This window comes from Calidris pugnax, unplaced genomic scaffold (genome assembly GCF_001431845.1).
Source record: "Calidris pugnax isolate Ruff unplaced genomic scaffold, ASM143184v1 scaffold133, whole genome shotgun sequence".
NCBI classification, from domain to species: domain Eukaryota; kingdom Metazoa; phylum Chordata; class Aves; order Charadriiformes; family Scolopacidae; genus Calidris; species Calidris pugnax.
In genome coordinates, this window is record NW_015090977.1 from 9,055,217 (window position 1) to 9,075,648 (window position 20,432).

The following is a 20,432-nucleotide window of genomic DNA, read 5'->3' on the forward strand; positions in this document are numbered from 1 at the left end:
TTTGAAATATTAGAGGAGTTATGGATAAACAACAAACAAAAACCAAAGGACATTTTGTTTTCTGAAAGTTGAGGCTGTTTCACGTCAGAGGCTCTTTGTGCCAAAGACATCAAGGAGTTCACACAAACATTTCCAGTTTGAGTTGACCCCCCAACTGTTACCATCCCTAAGGAAACCAGTGCTCTCGACTTGCCAAGCTGTGTTCTTCACAAGCAGGGAGAGTATTCACACAGACAGATTTCTTCTGTACCTGAGCAAAGTTGCAGAAAATAAAGGTGCCTCAGAAAGGGAAAAAAAAAAAAAACCAAGCCACTTCAAAAAAACCCCCTACACAGACTCAGAGATTGAAGGACAGAGCTCCTAGTAAGCACTTAAGAAGGGAAGAGAATAGTAAAACATTTAGGGACAGAGGTGGTTTTTTTTTCCTGTTCATTTTGATAAAACTTTCAGTTTTGGTGAGTTTGTTGAGGAAGGTACTTTCTAATCACCAGTAACACAACACGATCCTTACTGAAGGAGAAAGGTGTTGCCATCTCCTGCTGCCTTTCACTCAGTTTGCTGAGTTTTCAGGCAGAATTTCACTGGTTTCTGTAAAGCATCAAAACTTCCCCAAAAGGCTATCTCTACTAAATACTCAGCATTTGTTGAGTTTAAAGCTCATTTTTTGAGATTCGATCTTCATTTATCAGCAAGATGCTTCAACAGTAAAATGTTAATATTACTGGAAAAGCCTCATGCATAAGGAAGGAAGGAGCTAAAACCCTTATCTTTTAACTTAAGTCTTAAACAAAGAGCTTCTCCTGCCCCAAGCTACCGTTGAGCCCAGAACCAGCCCCAGTTGCCCACATGCAAAGGAACAGCACTGTCTTACATAGATTTGTCACTGACTCACAGCAAAACCCTGCGCAGGATTTACAAGTGGACACATCCCGGCCCATCAGGCAAATTAATTCTCCCAGAAGAACTAAATACACGTTATCATAATATTAAAATCATAATATTAAAAATGCAGCAATTTACTTCAGCACAAATGAGACATCCCATCCATGACAGCCTTCAGATACAGAAAAAGTCCTTCTGAATTTAAAGGGCTTCCATTTCTACCTGCTGACTGTGCCTGCTACTGCAAGAGCCGAGCAAAGTGCCTAACCATCAGAAGAACAAATAAGATTGCCTTACTGGCAGGGCAGAAACATTTATTTCAATAATCATCTTTCCCTTCACAGAGATGACAGTATTTTCCCCCTTCTCTCCTCCTGATGTGAAAGTGTATAAACAAAATAATCATTTGTTTTTCTCTGAACTGCAATACCTGACTTGTTCAGTTCGGCAAGTGATTGGCTTCAGATATTTCTTGTGGGAAATAGAATTCACAGCCTGGAGAGTTTTAGTTATTTGCTTAATAAACCTTTCATATCTATTATTTAGAGTTTGAGCACAGAGAACAAAGTTAACTTTGCACAGAGCAAACTTCTCAAGTTCTGGTGATTTAGCAGAAAGCCCTGTAGTAAATCTAAGGCAAATTACTGGCTTTCCATAACAAATCAAGCAAGTAGTGACACGAGCCAGCTTTTCATGCCCTTGAAATACTTCACTGCTGAAAAAACTGAGAAGTCATGCTCTGGTCTGTGTTCACAAAGAAGAGAACCCCACAGATGAGAAAACCTAGGGGTACACCCCGATTTCTTGGCACCACAACAGCTCTTGCTGGAGGGGTTTGTGTCACTGCCATTGAAAGAAGCCTTAATAAAAGTAATTGAACCACAGCTGTAAGGACTCAGGATCACCTCCTCTGCAGGTGAAGGAAAACAATCTCTTCAACTCTTCCCTTTTATTGCCATAAAGCACAACAGCCAGGACGCACTTTACGAGCAGGTAAAAGCCCATCTTTGACGCGTCAAGACCTGTGGCACAGAATGGTAGGATCATAGAATGGTTTGGGTTGGAAGGGAGCTTAAAGGTCATCCAATGCCACCCATTTGCTCCTGGCAGGGACACCTCCCACCAGACCAGGTTGCTCCAAGCCCCCTCCAACCTGGCCTTCAACCCCTCCAGGGATGGGGCAGCCACAGCTTCTCTGGGCAACCTGGGCCAGGCTCTCACCACCCTCACACCAAAGAAGTTCTTCTCCACATCTCATCTCAATCTCCCCTCTTTGAGTTTTAAACCATTACCCCTCATCCTATCACTACACTCCCTCATAAAGAGTTGCTCCCCATCTCTCCTATAGGCAAGGAATTCCCTGTGCCAAGGCAGAGGTGTCCCTTCCCCTTTGACAAACCATAGTTCAAGCATTTTAAAGGATTTCCTACAAATATTCCTACCAAACTCCTCCACCCACAGCCACATCCAAATGTGACCAACAGGACGTGCTACTTGCCACTTCTCCTCTTTGAAGTGCTCTCTCCAGGGTATCAAGGTACCCGATATCTCCCTGTGTTGTTCATTTTATTACAGCACTCTTCAAACTACTGTTACAGGGGTGAGAAAGAAAGAGAGATCTAAACTCCATGTAAAGAAATATTCCCTAAATTAACTTAATTTAGCATTTTTAGCCTCATGACTATTTATTCATGTGCCATGACTGGGGAAACAAAAACCAAAAAACCACAAAACACCAACACCAAAAAAACCCCAGAAAATCAAATTATGTTCCCCAAGAAGTTTTTACTTCCAGAAGGAAAACAAAACACAAAATCCCAATTTTGACTAAACTTCTTTCCTACTTAACCTCCCAGCATTCAAACAAGAGGGAACCCTTGGCCTTGTCACGATTTACAGCCTCATCCGTCAAAAGGCTCCAAGATCTTTCACGGAATGAAAGGCACAAGCATTAAGCAAACAGCAATCCACGAGGGGCTGGAGCCAGGACTAACAAAACAGAACCAGCACGAAGGGAGAGCACTGGCACGGCCGTCAGGAAAAGCCTGCCTGGCAGCAAGAAATATTAGTAAAACTTTCCCGGGGGAGTCGTTAAACGAAGTCTGAAAGTTCATGAATGACATGAAGGAAGAGTGAAAGTTCACACCCAGCAGAGCTCTGGAGAGAGACTCCAGCAGCAAGAGGACAGCGAGAAGAGCTGACACCTTCTCTCCCAGCTCAGGCTCAGCTGTCAGTGACACCATCAGCGAGAGCCACGGGGGGGCTTTTTGGAAGTTGATTAGACACCTGGCCGCCCGGCACTCGTCTCCTCACACAACATCCTGCAAGAGTAAAACACATGGAAAAAGAACGGGATAGGGAACAGGCTTCCACAAAGACACCCTTGGACACAAGAGCAGAGGAGCAGAAGGCTGCCAGGGCACTGCGGGGACCTTCCTGCCCCAGGTACAAAGCTCTGGATGTCACAACCCCACCGTAACAAACAGAGACAGAACCGCAGCTCCCTCGATGCCCGGCTGAAACCCACTGCCCATCTCACAGCGATACAGGGTGCTCTAACTGTGGTCACCCTCCAATAAAAACAGCTCTGAGCACTTGCAAATGAGCACTAAGATGAAAGATGGAAAATTGGATTGAGCAATCAGGGAACCAGCAAACACCACAACAGCAAGAAAATCTTATTAAAAATAGCTATTAGAATCTAGATAATCACAGGCTCCAAACCCGCTCCATACATCGCTGCCCAGCTGAGCACAAAAGCCTGAACTGAAGCAAAAAGCAGACAAGGGTTGGAAGCATGAGAGATGAGAGCTGGGGAACGTGGTGACTGCCTAGCCACCACTGATAGGGGAGGTGGCTTCATCAAAGGCAAAAATCTTGGCATGTGTTTCCAAGAAGTGTCCTAAATTAGGGAAAGTCCTGAGAAGTTCTGACCGATACCAATAATCATAGAATTACAGAATGGTTAGAGTTGGAAAGGACCTAGGAGATCACCGAGTTCCAACCCCCCTGCCCTAGGCAGGGACACCTCCCACCAGACCAGGTTGCTCCAAGCCCCCTCCAACCTGGCCTTGACCCCCTCCAGGGATGGGGCAGCCCCAGCTTCTCGGGGCAACCTGGGCCAGGCTCTCACCACCCTCACAGCAAAGAAGTTCTTCCCCACATCTCAGCTCCATCTCCCCTCTTTCAGTGTCAAATCCTTCCTCCTCCTCCCATGGCTCCCCTCCCTGATCAAGAGTCCCTCCCCATCTCTCCTGTAGGTCCCCTTGAGGGACTGGAAGGGGCTCTAAGGTCTCCCCAGAGCCTTCTCTTCTCCAGGCTGAACCCCCCCCCACTCTCTCAGCCTGTCCTCCCAGCAGAGGGGCTCCAGCCCTCTGATCATCTTCATGGCCCTCGGCTGGACCTGTTCCAACAGGTCCATGTCCTTCCTGTGCTGAGGACTCCAAGCTGGACACAGTGCTCCTGGTGAATACAATAACCCACTCAGAAACAAGTTTTCTTTTATCTCCTGGAATGGAAACCTCTGTGAATTTTCCATAATAAGCCGAAGGAAGCCCCCATCCACATGTACCTCACTCTGTGGCAGAGTAACAGAAGGCCCCAGCACTATTCTGGGGCAGCAGGTACTCCCTGCCATCCAAAGAAAGGATGCTGTTCAACAGACCCACGGCTCAGCCCCCACAGAGGAAATCTTTCACTTCTTTTTGAAATGAAGGATGGTTTGAAAAGTCAGTGCTGAGACTTCTGGACCCACACAACATCATTTTAAAACCCAAACTCATGCAGATGAGTAGCGACAGGAGACGTCTGCTGCTGCCATCCCACCGAACCAGCCCAAAAGGGCACTGACATCTTCTGGGGAACGCGGAAAGATAAGTGATCCCACCAATGTCCATCTCCTTGTAGGTTCATCAGCCAGAATCCTCAAAGACAAAAAAACTTCCCAGATCACAACTCTAAAAATACATTTCCCTGGCTGCAGGGTGGTAAAACTGCTTCACTGAGCTCTAGGATCCCTGCTCTGCTGTAGGGAAGGGTTTTACAAGGTGTCGTTAAACCACAGCTCCCTTTCACACACTGCTGCACAGCTCTGGCCACATTTGTTTAAATTGGGAGACTTCCTTGGACACAGCATAAAAAAAGACCAATTTCCAAAGGAAACAAGAATCAGAACTAAAAATGTGTCTGTCTCCACCCAGAAGTGACTGGCTTACACTTCAAAACCATGCCACATATTTACATTTTTGTTCCTTTCTCCTCTATAATAATCAGACCGAAAATTCAGGTAACGTGATTTAACGAGTGTCCCAAAATGCCCAGCCTGAAACCAGTAAGACTTTCCAGTTCAGTCTATTTCGCTTTCTCACACACCGAGCACACACACCACATCCTTTCACTACCCCTTGCCATATTTTGCAGATATTTTTTTTTTTTAAATGGCTCAGTATTTTCCACTCCCTTATTTCTTTCTTTTTCTTAACAGTTTAGGACTAGGAGGGCATTTCATTCCAACACCAATCCTTGGAGTGGTCAAAACACCATGCACACACTTAAAAAAAGAAAGTCTGATGATTTTTGCTTCTACAATTGTTTGCTCTGCTGGAAGAAGCCTCCAGTCAGTCTGAGCTAACACCCACCAGCGAGGGGTGCAGCACCCAGTAGCAGCACCTCTTGTGGAAAAGCCAGCCCTTGTAAGGAACAAAGCTGGTGGGACTGCAGATGGCTAATTTGGATGAGAAACCCCGAGTGCCCCCCCCAGAGAGGCAGGCACCCAGCGCACACTCATGCACTGACACACATCAGACCTCAGCAAACAGCAGCCGGGCATCAAACCTGCCTTAGCTTCCACCTGTCTGCAGAATTTGTGTAACGCAGGAAAGCCATAAAACGTTAATTTGGGTTATAGAATTATAGAATCATCTGGGCTGGAAGGGGCCTTTCAGATGATGGAGTCCACCCATCAACCCAGCACTGACAAACCCACCAGTAACCCATGTCCCTCACTACCACGTCTGCCCGGCTTTTAACACTGGGGGGGACTGATCCTTGATCAAGGAGTGTAGCAATAAGATGAAAGGGAACAGTTTTAAGCTGAAAGAGGGGAGACTTGGATGAGATATAAGGAAGAAATTCTTTGCTGTGAGGGTGGTGAGAGCCTGGCCCAGGTTGCCCAGAGAAGCTGTGGCTGCCCCATCCCTGGAGGGGTTCAAGGCCAGGTTGGAGGGGGCTTGGAGCAACCTGGTGTGGTGGGAGGTGTCCCTGCCCAGGGCAGGGGGGGGAAACTGGGTGGTCTTTGAGGTCCCTTCCAACCCAAACCATTTTATGATTCCATGATTCTATGATATACCTCCAGGGATGGTAACTCCACCACTGACGTGGGCAGCCTCTTTACCTTTTCAGTGTAAAAGTTTCTCATAATATCCATCCTAAGCCTCCCCTGGTGCAACTTGAGGCTGTTTCCTCTTGTCCCATCTCCTGTTCCTTGGGAAAAGAGACCGCACCCCCAGCTACACCCTCCCTTCAGGGAGATGTAGAGAGTGTTGAGCAGAGACACTTTTCCTAGGACCACGACAGTCCTGAGCAGAACCCCTGGCTTGGGTTATTTTTCCCAGGAAGACAGTTTTGCCAAAGGCTACACGCAAAGCTGATAACGAGCAGAAGTCAGCGCTAACTGAGAGAGTCAGCGGCAGCCAAGCCACACATCCCCAAGTGGGAGCTCCAAACAAGTCTCCCAAGCACCCAAATTAACAGTTCTGGCCCGTAGCCCACTCAGCGATATGCATTGTCCAGCTTTTCAAAACTATTAGATGAGAGGCCACAGGATTATCATAAGAATACATTACTAACGCCAAAAGGATATCGCCTAGTTTCTACCATAATCAATCTTCATTGACTGGAAGACAATGTAAACCAGTCAATTTGGAAAACAAAACAGATATCCAAGAGCCCTGCAGAGCATTCCATGAGTTCCAAAGCCCCACTTTCCAAAATTACAGGTGAAAGAAAGGTCAGGAAGGACCTGGTGCTTCATCCTCAAGGAGCACACGGCACAGTTCCACGCACACAGCCCCACAAGCTGCTTTTCCAGCAAAGCCTCATGCTTCACGCTGGAGTCTCTTCCTCACACTTGTTTGCAGCAGATGATAAATAACACCCTCCTCTTAAGAACTACTGGTAGTTGTTCTGGCTAATGCTAATAATCACAGGGACCCAGCCCAGGTGAGCAGGGTCATAATCATAGAATGGTTTGGGTTGGAAGGGACCTTAAAGATCACCTCATTGCACCCCTGTGCCCTGGGCAGGGACACCTCCCACCACACCAGGTTGCTCCAAGCCCCCTCCAACCTGGCCTTGAACCCCTCCAGGGATGGGGGAGCCACAGCTTCTCTCAGCAACCTGGGCCAGGGTCTCACAATTTTAACAGTAAAGAAGTTCTTCCCCACATCTCGTCTTAATCTCCCCTCTTTCAGTGTAAACCCCTTCCCCCTCGTCCTAGGGCTCCCCTCTCTGATCACAAGTCCCTCCCCAGCTTTCCTGGAGCCCCTTTAGGGACTGGAAGAGGCTTCAAGGTCTCCCCGAAGCCTTCTCCTCTCTCAGCCTGTCCTCCCAGCAGAGGGGCTCCAGCCCTTGGGGCATCTCCGTGGTCTCCTCTGGCCCTGCTCCAACAACTCCACATCCTTCTGTTTGTTGTTGGGGATTCCAGAGTTGGACCCAGTACTCCAGGTGGGATCTCTCCAGAACAGGGTAGAAGGGGAGAATGTAAAAGCTCATGCAAAGGCTTCACTGCGCTATCACATGAAAAATCCACAGAAAAATCTGCGCTCCCACAGGGCAGCCTTGTGCTCCTCAGAGCAAAATTCAACGGGCTGCTTCCTCCAAGCTTCTCTCAGCAATTACCCTCAGCAGATAATTCCTGTCTGTGCATTGATTTGTGGACTTCTGTTCAACTGTGGTGTTGTTTGGCTGGCAACAACCTCAAAAAAATGCACAGAAAAAATAAACACTTGAGAAATGCAGCACAAAGTGTGTGTGGAACAGGAAGCAAATGGGCTGGATTGCTGCAGGCCAGACCCTGATCACCTCCAACAACAGATATGGTCAAGTAAGGGTTGCAATAAAAGAAGAAAAAGAAAGGAAGCAAGGAGACTTCAGACTTCCAAAATTTTTCATATCTATCAGCTCTGTCTCACTACCCATTTACTGACTGATTTACAACAGACTAAAGAAGAGCAAGGGATATGAGATCTACCACCCAGGGCAAAAATAAAAGTCTTCATTGATACATCTCAAAGGCCTTTACAAAGGCTGGTCAAGGAAGGCAGAATTGTACCACGTGCCAAAGACAGAACCTCCAGCCAGAGGTTACTTTTCCTTTTTTTTTTCTCTTCTCCTCTTCTTCATTGGGCACTCCCAAGCCTTCCACAGATAAGGCAAACCTCAAGATCTCCTGTAACATTGTTTGTGAATTGTAATTCTTTTCAATACCCAAGACTTGGAGAACAAAGATTTGAACATAGGAAAGGGGAAGGGTGAACTGTCCCTGTAACAAATCCAGACTTTCATGCTAGAAGTAGTCCCTAAGCAGTTAAATGATAGTTCTTAAAGCTTATAAATGTAGGAACACACTGAATTCTGAGCCAGAGGAGCAGAGGTCAAAATCCAGCCCAGAGACCAAGCTGTTGCATATAAGAGCACATTTTTCCTACAGGAATCTTTCACCCATTAAAAGTCAGAGAAAGTTTTCGGAGAACTCTAAATGTGCACATCATTTTTAGCTGTTCCCAAATCTGACAGTTAAGTACCCAGCCCTATTCAATTTGCCTAAAATACAGCTAACAATTCTTGAATGCTTGAAAAGTTTCTGCAGTAACACTTAGTCTACAAATGTTATACCTTAAATTTATAAATCTTAAAACTCACTGTCTCATTCTGACTAAAACTCCAGCCAACTCCATTAAAAGTTTCTTCACCAAGTGTCAGCAGGGTTCAGTGCTCCAGAACAGCCATACACTCACAAAGGCTGTTAGAAAACACTGCATTTGGTGTGATTTACAGTCCCAGCGGTGAAAAATGGCTAACGTAGGATAACTTATTTGGGAAGAGAGCCAAAGGGGCTCAGGAAACCTCCCCTGGGGCAAATGGACATGGAAGTAAACAGAAATTTCTTGAACATGCTCTCTGGGACACACTGTTTCCTGCAAATTCAGTCCCAGTCCTGCTCTCTCACACCACCCTCCTCTGGATTTTCATTGCAAATCTGACTATCAGCATCATTAAACTTCTTGTTTTAGAAAACAAGAACATTAATCTCAAAATTGTGTCAACAAAATATGCCCTTTTGATTACTTCCCACCCCATCCAAAAAAATTAGGATATTATTATTACCATTACTCATGGCTGCAGTTTATAAATATGAAGGTTAATAAAGCCATTTCATTCCCTGGGAACAAGTCGAGATTGATCTGTCTTTCCAGTTTATCACAATCTCCCAGCTGGGGGAGATAATCTACATTAAGAAATGGTGTCCCTATGATTAATGGCAGTTGTGCAGGCCACAAACATACCCATTGGATTTCACATTTTATCTGATACATGCATTTCAGGGGAGTAACTCTGGAGGGCAGGGAAAGTGTGCCACAATTGAAAAACCTAAAAGTCTGCTTAGTTATTAAATCCACTAAGAAGCACCACTGCCTTCTGCTGCCGCATAAAAGCAATCTGGAGAACAGGCCCAGGGTCCCAGCCCAGAAACAAGCAGCTGGAAGGCCTGTAAATGCAGAGAAAACCCAGACCTTAACTCACCTAAGCTGGGCATTACCCAGCCCACCATGGTACCACAGCCTTGGACCATCAGGCACCCGAGAGAAGCAGCCTCAGGCCTCCCCAGCCTTTGCATCTGCCATCGATTTACATACTTGAATAATTTCCTGTTGCCACCCAACCTCATGCCAGTTTTTGTGCTCAGATTCAGTGTGCAGAAGGTACCATCACCTTGAATCCTGCACCTTTACCCTCAGCAGCTCTTTAAAAATCCACCTCTTTTCCAAGGGAGAGTACGGAATAGCTACAACTAGGAAGAGAGGATCTGGCATCCACCTTGAAATCCTGAATCCATCTGCCTGACCCAGATGGCTGCAATAATCCAGTACCTGTCTCAAGCCCTTTGACAATACCTTGTAAAGTGCAATGAAGCTGCAGCATATGGGGGAAAAAGCTGTAAAACAAAACTCAGCCTTGATTTCTATCAAGTCACGCAATAGGAGATGGATACAAAATTAAATTAAGATCACCTGCAGAGATGTGAGCAAACATTTATTAGATAGTCACCTCCACAGCCTCCCTCTGCCATCCCATAAAAGGCAGGAGAAGGAATTATGACTATCTGTGACTGCACATCTGTCTTATCTGCCAGTGATTCTCACAAGAGACAATTCATGCCTGCAAAGGAAAGCAAAGCTGGACCTTAAAACATTTCAAATTAACTCTACTTCAGCAGGCAGAGCCTGCTCTTCCATCTCCTGCGTGCAAAGGGGTTAATACCCAACACCAACGGCCACAAAACTCGTGCTGAAAACAGTTCAGCACATTTCAAATGCAAATAACTCTTCGTGTGAAGAGGTGTCTGTGATATAAGCCTGAAAAGCACAAGTTTTCTTCAAACTTGCCAAGCTTGTGCATGGATAGTTCAGATAGAAAAGCCCACAGCAGTCACCTGTGTTGGTAGGGATTAGGTCCAGCAGGTGGAGAGAGGTTTTCCTCCCCCTCCACTTTGCCCTAATGATGCCCCATCTGGAGCACTGTGTCCAGTTCTGGGCTCCCCAGTTCCAGAAGGACAGGGAACTGCTGGAGAGGGTACAACAGAGGCTACAAAGATAATTAGGGGCCTGGAGCATCTCCCTTATGAGGAGAGGTTGAGGGACTTGGGTCTTTTTAGTCTGGAGAAGAGAAGACTGAGGGGGATCTGATCAATGCTTATAAATACTCAAAGGGAGGGTGTGAGGAGGATGGGGCCGGTCTTGGTGCCCAGGGTTAGGACAAGAGGAAATGGGCACAAAGTTGAATATAAGAAGTTCCCCCTAAACACAAGGAGGAACTTCTTTACTTTGAGGGTGGCAGAGCCCTGGAAGAGGCTGCCCAGAGAGGTGGTGGAGTCTCCTTCTCTGGAGACATTCCAAACCCACCTGGACACGTTCCTGTGCAACCTGCTCTGGGTGGACCTGCTCTGGCAGGGGGTTGGACTAGATGATCTCCAGAGGTCCCTTCCAACCCCATTATCATTCTGTGATTACTGCAAGACAACAGGTTACGTCAGTGTAAAACAAAAGTGGCATACTAATTTTACACAGCTCAGCATTCTGCAAGAGAAAAAAGTGGTGAAAGGGACTACACAACTCATCTGAAAAAGAAAAGTTCTCGCTGCACAAAGTCACAGCCACTAAGGCGAGGGTGGGACTTAAACTGAGATGCACTGAATTTAAACAACTAAACCTTCCTGCCTGGGAGCAAGAAAGTCTGAGCATGATAAATTCCTTTCATAAATGCAGATCATCCTGCTCTTTCATATCGAGTCTTCGGCATTTATTTTTGTCACAGTAAATAACTGCACCCTTGGGATCATTTTACAATTCAGGTGTTTGCATAAACCTGTTGCAAGTCAACACACACGTTCCCCGGGAGATTCACCACCCGGACAAAGTCATTCCTTCTCCCCGCTGATGAGAGGGGCAGCCAGTGGTTCAGGCTCCCTCAGGAAATACAGACACAGCTCCATCCTGCCATCGCTCTGGAAACGACACCGCATTCAAGATTTACATGGAAGGCACTGCTGAGGACCCTTTCTCCATTACCTGGGTCCGGTTACAGAAGCAGGAAACCAGAAAGGTGGATCGCAGCCATGCAGAACAGGAATGAAAGGGCCAGTAATAAGGACTACAAAATTAATTCAAAAACCTGGGACACGACTACAGCAGTGACAAAGAAAGGCTCACCCATAGTTTTAGGGCCTTCTGGTTCATCAGCTGACAACAGCTCACATCCAAGAGGGCCAGTAGGAGCGTACTCCGGTCCCAAACCGACACGAGCACTTCCAGGACTGAACCATTTGCAGAGGCAGGAGGGCAGTGCTCAGCTGTCACCACACAACAACCGCCTGTCACCTCCTCCGAGGTGACAGCAGATCAAGGCAGCAGATCAAAAGGCAGCAGATCAAAACCTGCAGCTGACAACTCCAGCTGGGCCTCTGTCCCTCGAATCAGAGAGGCTACTTGGGTCAGAGCCACAAGAACCTGATCTACACAGATACCTGCATTTCTGTACTAACTTGTACATCCAACATAAGCCTCTCACCACTCATCCAAAGCAACGAGAAAGCCAAGGAGAAAGCAGTCAATTGTTTGACTTGTGCATCAGCCAAAGTCACCAACAGCAATGAGTTTTCACCACCTGTGTATGAAATGGAACCCTATTGACTTTAGCCACGCTCGCCACAAAAATGAGCACAAGAAGCTAAAAGCAGGAAGCATTTTATTACTGTGCTCACTTTTTATTCATAAACTGGACTGTGATACACTGTTTTCCTGGTTTACACTACTCTGACCATGCTGTTCCCATATTTTGTCAGTCAGTGAAAACTCGATGCCTAATTTTCATAAAACTGTTGGACAACAGCACCTTCCCTAAATCATCTCGAAAGATGCTCTGCTCCAGAAAGCGCATTCCCTTTTTGTCAGTGACCTCTAGTGGTGAGCACACGCAGGAGAGGATGAAGGAGAGGAGAAAGAGGGCGATTTCAGAGCTTTTACACAGGGAGAGATTGATCCTTTCTCCCTCCAAAAGAAAGCCAAGTGGTTCATCCATCCCTCTCTTGCAAGCTGCAGCACACAAGTTGACACAGGCTCAGGGAAGGGGGTACATACACAGCAGTGTGCCTTGCCCCCAAGTCCATGGGGCCACTCTCCTACTGTCACCGTTACAAGCAGCAGAAGCATTTTGTCTCCTTGTCCCTCCCCAAGGTGATAAACACAGATGCCCATGCTCCTCTTGTAACCCTCTAAGCATGTAACCCTCCAAGCATGTAACCCTCCTAAGCATGCAGCCTTCTGTGACCCATGGCCTGGCCTGCTGTGGCTCAGCAGTGTCATCGTGGCCCAGACTGCTGAGAAAATAATTAAGTTTTGGGAAAGAGCTCTGAGAAGTCCACGCCAGAGACACGCGAGATCAGGAATGTGTAATTGCAGCCAGAGGTGGGTTTGTTGAGAGGGGGGTGGAGATCAGCTCAAGGGTTCCTGAGGAAAGACACCACCATGGGAAGAATGGGGGAAACAGCACATCCCAGGTCCATCCTGGGGCCAATCCGTCCCATCCCAACCACCAGCTGCTCAGCCAGCAGAGCACAGGGATCACACTATGGCTTAGCCTAGTAGCTGTTGACATCCTCACTCCTTTCTGCACGCTAACCAAATAAATGAGTTTGATTTCCCATTTGCAGACTGAACACAGAAAAAGAAACACGAACAGAATTGCACAGAGACAGGGACAGTAACACCCTGAAACAAAGGAGGGATTAGGGTTGTCTCCGAGAGGCTGGTCAGGTGGGGCTCACGGGCTGCTTTGCCAGCACAGCTCCTCATCCCAGGGCAGCACCCAGCAAGTCTGGCAGCAGCGTGACCGCTCCACCTGCAGCTCTGCTCCCTGTCACGACACACCAGCACAGCACAAGCCTGACATACCCACGGGCAGGATTTGTGTTTAGACACCGGAATGTGAATCAGTGGCAGAGACATACACACAGATCTGAATCTTAGCTTTGTAAGTAATTTCTCTCGGACTGAAAATAACAGGTTTCCATTGTGGCCTTTGCTCGGTGAAGAGGTCAGCCCATAACTAGATCCAACACACGTCCATCTTTCTCAGGACAGATCCTCCAACAGCTCATATTTTACTCTCCCTCTAACTAGACCCTATGGATTCGAATCCAGCAAGTAACATTTTAATCAATTCAGCTGATGAGTGACAAATCCCTGACAGTTCTACACTCGGTCTAACTGCGGTACCTTTGCTTTCTTCACATGGCTCATGATATTGCCGAGGTCTTCAACATCAACAACAGCGTTTGTGCCTCCAGCTTCCTCAGCATCAGTCTCCTCCTCACTACTGGTTTCAAACAACTCCTCTGCCTGGGTAAGAGATCAGAGAAAAAAAAATAAATTAGGAATGTATCTGAATGTTAAATATAAGACCTTCATCTATGCTAACCAGTGAAATCAGCTCTCACAAGCAGTAAAGGCTACTGAAAAGCAAGGAATAATCTGTCAATAACCTGGACAACGTATACCAGACACATTTAAACTTAGGGCTTCTATCAGTGTGTATTTTTAAGAGTTCAGTAGCACACAGCCTGCCTGAAACTCAGTCCAGATATCCTGCCTCCAGACTGCTCCGTTCTCTTCACATGCTGATCTAAGCACAGGAGGAGCCCAGATGCCGCTGCATCCCACAGCGATGATGCGGAATCCTAAACCCCCTTCCCTCCTCCAGCTGCCCCTGCCTGAACGCGCAGGGAGTGATTGATTTACTTTCCAACTCAACCTCTTCACAGAGCACAAGAGTTGTCTCCCTTTCTGTGCACAGCTGAGGTACAGCACAACAGCATCGGTGTAACAGCAGTATTTATTCCTCTTGCTCCTGCAGCCCAGCACCCTCTAACCCACTCAGCCAGAAAAGCCTCAATTTTCCTACAAAAATCCAACATTGCCACAGCAAACATTTCAAATCCACACCAAGTGGATTGCAGGGAGGATTAAAGCTCTGGGTCTTGCACTGTAGAGCAACTGAGAGGATTTCTCATTCAACACCTGCACTCAACACTCCAGAAGGCACACAAATCATTACAGGCAGACACAGACAGAGGAAGTACAGGACTTGCTCAGATAACACTGCTTTCCAACTGCCTTTGGAAAAACCATGGGATGCAGGCAAAGTACCTGAGCTTCAACAAGTTGCAGTGGAAGCAGGTGAACTGCTCACAGGGAACTACATGCTTCACTTGGCCAAGATTCAGAGCAAAGACTGATGAGAGCCCAGACTGGCTCAGTGGAGCACCAGGCACAACTTATACCTCCCCCTGTTCAGAAGGACGACTCCCTCATCGTATAAATGCCACCTAGCTGAGGGCCATCACTAATGTTTTGGCCCTTCTTTTTGGATGGCTTTATTCTACCTGGTAACCATCACAGGATCTCATCCCTCTTCCCTCTCTGCTCCACTACAAGGAAGTATCAAGCTCCCACAGCACCCCCCTGGGCTGTAGGAGGGAGGAGAGAAGTCGAACAGTGCTTCAAAGGGCATTAAACCAGAAATAAGGCCCTGTGGATTTTAGCTCTACCTCAGTATTCTCGTATTCTGATGCCCCATGTTCATGATCTGAGCTCTCTTTGTTCTGCTTCCTTGAAGATTTGCACTTCCCTTTCTTGCACTTCCCGCTGCAGGGCTTCTTCTCCCCTCTGCAGAGCACCTGGAGCCGGCTGAGGAGCTTGGCTTTCCAGGCTTCAAAGTCGGCCTCGATGCTGCCATGCTTGCTCTGGGCCACGTTGCAGTCCCCCTCGGCACGAGTCAGGATGCGGCTGGCACCCAGCATCCATAGCCACCTGTCTACGCTCCTCCCAACCTAGGGCAGGGTGGAAGTCAGAGGGTCATTAAATGAAGCCCAATCCAAACAAAACAGGTAATTAAGAAAGCAAGGACCAAGTACATGAGATAGAGGAAAGGGCTCTAAACCAAAAGGCAGCAAGTGAAAGGGTTTAAGAGTACTGTACCCTCATGCACTGATAGAAAGCTTTCAAAGCTGGGAAATTAACTCAGTAAGGATTTACCAAATGTATCCTCAGACCTCCCAGATTAATGCAGTGCTTATGGGACTCCTTTCCCATTTAACAGGGCAGCGCAATTGCTTCAAAGCTGCTCTGCCCATGCCCTAAACCCAGCCTCTAATCAAGTCCGCACAGCGGCTGCAATTCTCACACAAACTACCAGTATCGTTCAGTTTTGTAGCATTTAAGAAGGCTTAGCTTTTCAGAGAAACAGAAATCAGAGAAATGCGCCCAGGAGATACTTACCGTGTTGTAATGATCGACATAAACTGAGTTTCCCAGGCCAAACACAGCATATCTCAGGCCCTTCAGATACGTTCTCCCGAAGCGGAAGTCATTGGCAGCCTCTCCCAACCACTTACAGAACCAGGCCGCGCTCTCCGTGGGCTGTCCATCCGTGTACGTGGCTACCAAGAACACACAGATGTTCCTGCTCGTTGTCTAAAAACATAAAGAGAACAGAAGAGAAGAGATCCCTGCATTTTTCAGGATGCTTTACATCAGACAGAGAGCTGGAAGAACACAGAGACACTCACAAGAAGTGAAAAACAAGATTTTTGCTAAGTGGGTTAAGAATCATTGGCATGGGTGCTGCAGGTGATAAGCCCAACGGTGCTGAATGACTCTGCACCCTGCAAAGCCACCTGAAACCAGCCAAGGGACATCAGGCTGTCGTCCCCCTTCCTGACAGGGACATGGTAGTCAAACACAACCAGACACCAACCTTCCCTACCCCAGTCAACAGCTTCTTGAACAGACTCTTGCGGTGATAAACTCTTGCATGGACTCAACAAGAAACTGTCAATATTCATGGAAGAAAAATCCATCCTTGATTACTCAATATAAACACACCTCCCCAAAAGTTTAACTTGTACATCTTTGAAGGCTGCAGAAGTATCATGGAATTGTCAGAGTTGGAAGGGACCTCTAGAGATCATCCAGTCCAACCCCCTACTAAAGCAGGGCTGCCCAGAGCACATCACTCAGGAGCATCCAGGTGGGGCTTGAAGATCTCCAGAGAAGGGGACTCCACACCCTCCCTGGGCAGCCTCTGACAGGGCTCTGCCACCCTCACCCCAAACAAGTTCTTCCTCACATTGGAGTGGAACTTCCCATGGTCCAGCTTGTGCCCGTTGCCCCTCATCCTATCGCTGGGAACCACTGAAAAGAGTCCGGCTCCATCCTCCTTCAACCCACCCTTTAGGTACTTGTCAGCATTAATAAGGTCTCCCCTCAGCCTTCTCTTCTCCAGGCTGAAGAGCCCCAGCTCTTCAAGCCTTTCCTTGTAAGGGAGATGCTCCAATCCCTCCATCATCTTTGTTGCCCCAGGCTGGACTCTCTCCAGCAGTTCCCTGTCTCTCTTGAACTGGGGAGCCCAGCACTGGAGGCAGGATTCCAGTTGTGGCCTCCCCAGTGCAGAGCAGAGGGGGAGAATGACTTCCCTTGACCGACTGGCCACGCTCTTCCCTACGCAGCCCAGGATTCCGTTGGCCCTCTTAGCAAAAAAGGGCACATTGCTGGCTCATGGGTAATTTACTATCTAGCAGGACCCCCAGATCCTTCTCCTCAGAACTGCTTTCCAGCAGGTCCACCCCCAACCTATATTGGTGCCTGGCATTCACCATCTACTTGTTCTGGTTTTAAGCCTTTCCCCAGGCGTTTGCTGTCACAGACCAGGGGACCTGGTGCGGCCGCTCTCACAGAACTCACACCTGACCCTGCTCAAACAAAATCACTGTCTGTATCAAAATATTCTACACAGTCCTCCCAGTAATTTTCAATATTCAGGTATTTCCTGCTGAGGGCTGAAGGGCTGTACTCGCTTACATAGAAGGGAAGCATTTTTCAATTTTCAACCCACAGCTCTGGGGATTTCCACAATGACAAGAGAGAAATACAGAAGAAAGGAGCCTTCAGAATCCCAGAAAAAGCTTGCATTTATTATTTATAAGGTACCTACTTCCTCTGCTAAACAATCATCTGGATCGTAGTCCCCCATGCTAATGACTTCCACGGGCAAATTAAGGGAAGTAACTGCTTCAGCCAGACCTGCAGCAAATTTCTGAAAAAAAAAAAAAAAAAAGGAAATGTAGACAGTTGTCAATTACCTCAACCCACCCATTGTAAGGGTCAAAAAAGCCCTTCTATGGCCAGCAACAAGATATCTCCCAGGACGGGAAGAAGAATGACGCACAAGAATTGGACACTGGACATCTAATTCCTCACATTTAAAAAGTGGAGTACACTGGCAGAAAGAAGAGAGTTACATGAATTTTAATGACTAAGGATTTTACATGCACACAAATTAAATTTCTTTTTGAGAAAGAAAGCACCTAAAGCAACAAGACCTGTGAGCAAATTGAGTATATTTTAAGAGTAAATTTTAAGCTTCGTAATCCATATCTCTATGTATGCCCCACTCAAATGAAGTGAGTAGAATAACATTTACTTTTATATAGTTTCCACTTATCTTTCGCATTGGGCAGTGACTTCTAATGAAAGCTCTCATGAACTTTCCGATTTTTACACAGTGCAGCGCTTTTAAAGCAAGCAACATACTTGGATCTCAACAACATTGCAAATCAACTTCAAGCACATAGAAAAAAAAAAAAAGTAACTCATACCTTTGCTGTGCCAGTCTGGGACCCATAGAAAATCTTTACCCCAGCGACATAGACTTCCTTTGCCTGCAGGGTGCCATATCCATTTACTAGTTTGTCTTCTGTTCCTTCAGAAGCAGCTGGATTCCCCTTGGATTTTTCACCCTAGGAAAAAAACACTGTGTTTCATTCAAAGTGATGTTAACCCTATTTTCCCAATGGCATTTAAAACACAAATCATGTGACCAGACTCTCAGCACCACGTAAATGCAACAGTCAAAGCATTTTAGCTTCTCACACCTAGAGAAACACACAAGAAGCTATTTCTATGAACTAGGCCAGGCTACAATAGACTCATCTCAAACACTGGGGAAGTAACAGGATCCAGCTGAACCTGAGAACCTCCCAACTCCTGCAGAACTTTACTCACCTGCACAAGGAGGTTTTGACTTTGAGTGGCCTAATCCCACTCTCACCCTAAAACCAGCCCAACCTCATCATTAACATCACTGGAAACATGAACCTGAAAACATCAGGCACAAGCAGAGTGATTTGCTTGAAGCAACAGAGCACCCCAGGCTGACACCCCCTCAGTAAAAAAAGTGAGAAGGGTTCAGCCGAGATCTGTTCTAATATCAGAGCAACAAGGATGCTTAGTTACCCACAAACATAGAAGAATCCAGACTGAGGATTATAACCAAAAGACAAACTAAACTACCTTTGGGATTTGCAACCTAGGTGAGCTCACAGTGAAGTAGCCCAATTTCACTACACCAGTGGGTGTAGTGACAACTGACAACTACTCGCTTGCACACACAGATTTTGGGCCCTCCTCAAACAGAAGTGCTTATGGGTTCAGTTACCTTCTTTTTGGTTTTGGTGGTGAAGAACTGAACAGTGATCCAAATGCTGATCCCAGAAGCAATAGCAGAATAGATGTAAAATCTGTGCAGCCATAAGGACACCAGGCAAGTATAGAAAAAGTTCCACGTGTCCATTGAGACATCTAAACCTAGAATAAACCACAGATTTAGCAAGAGCAGAATCCTACAGTACGAATTTAGAATAAGGACACAAGAAAACAATCATACAGGACCCGTAGGCTCACGACACGTCTCTGCAGAAAACAGCTTTAGGCTAAATGAAGACACTACAATTGTATCAAGGACCCTTCACCTCCCGAGAGGTGTGTAAGCTGAGTTCCATCTGTGTATCCAAGCTAATGTTTTGGGCTGTCATATGGAAACTCTGGGTTTTTCTTAAGACACAGGATGTTCTGTTATAAGGAAAGGCAGAAAATACTTGCACTGTGCAAGGGTCTGAAAGTAAGAAGTCCTTGTGAAACATCCACTGTATTGGTTTTGCAGAGACCCGACATGGGCAGATCTTTGGAGCTAAAAAGCACTGTTTCAAGAGTAACATGATCTCGGCAGAGCTTGCTGCTGAACAGAACCCTTGCTTGTATGCACTAGACACCACTCTGATTACAACAGCTTTACCCAGGGTGTCAAGGCCAGACTGGAACATGGATTCAACTGAAAGCACTTTTTCACAATTCTGTCACGTGGGCAAGGTTCGATTCAGGACAACTGAGATTGTTCTGAACCAACCTGAAAATTCAGGGCACACAATGTTGTACCCAGGAGTGCACAGTGCCTATGAATACCTATCTCACGTGAAACATCCAGGAGCTTAAATAAGGCTTGTTGACTTAAAAAATACTTAATGACTGAGAAACATAGACGGCACCCTCTTACTGCTGTCTGCAGTCCTCCCGCATCTTGTTTCTGTGGACACCAGACAAGAGCACAGAAAGCGAGTATTTCCAAAAAGCTGGAAACTTTGTTACCGTACTTTTCCCCTGAGCTGTTCAAAGCAGATCAGAAGCTGGAGGCTATGCTCCTCACCCCTCCACCAGCAGCACCCAACCCCTCCAGTAAGAAAAGAGCTGAGAGCACTTGCTGTTGTGCCAGCACCCCAGTGCTGCCAGCCCACAGGAGCAGCAAAACAGGGGGGCTCCTGACACCCACCACAGCCTCCTCCCCCCCCGGTACCTGCCCCTGCAATCACCCCATGGCATCCA

At 46.8% G+C, this 20,432-nt stretch overlaps 1 protein-coding gene across 1 annotated transcript in view; it reads right to left on the minus strand.

The window, feature by feature from the left end:
* The window catches only part of TYW1 (tRNA-yW synthesizing protein 1 homolog), a 123,606-nt gene extending 103,730 nt beyond the window's left edge, over positions 1 to 19,876 (minus strand). Inside the window, exons 1-7 of the mRNA XM_014953037.1 lie at positions 19,849 to 19,876; positions 19,213 to 19,361; positions 18,374 to 18,514; positions 17,710 to 17,811; positions 15,996 to 16,190; positions 15,266 to 15,547; positions 13,935 to 14,057 (exon numbers count right to left, since the gene is read on the minus strand). Of these exons, the coding sequence (XP_014808523.1) occupies positions 13,935 to 14,057; positions 15,266 to 15,547; positions 15,996 to 16,190; positions 17,710 to 17,811; positions 18,374 to 18,514; positions 19,213 to 19,361; positions 19,849 to 19,876 (1,020 nt within the window). The remainder of the gene's footprint in view (positions 1 to 13,934; positions 14,058 to 15,265; positions 15,548 to 15,995; positions 16,191 to 17,709; positions 17,812 to 18,373; positions 18,515 to 19,212; positions 19,362 to 19,848) is intronic.
* Positions 19,877 to 20,432: the final 556 nt, after the last annotated feature.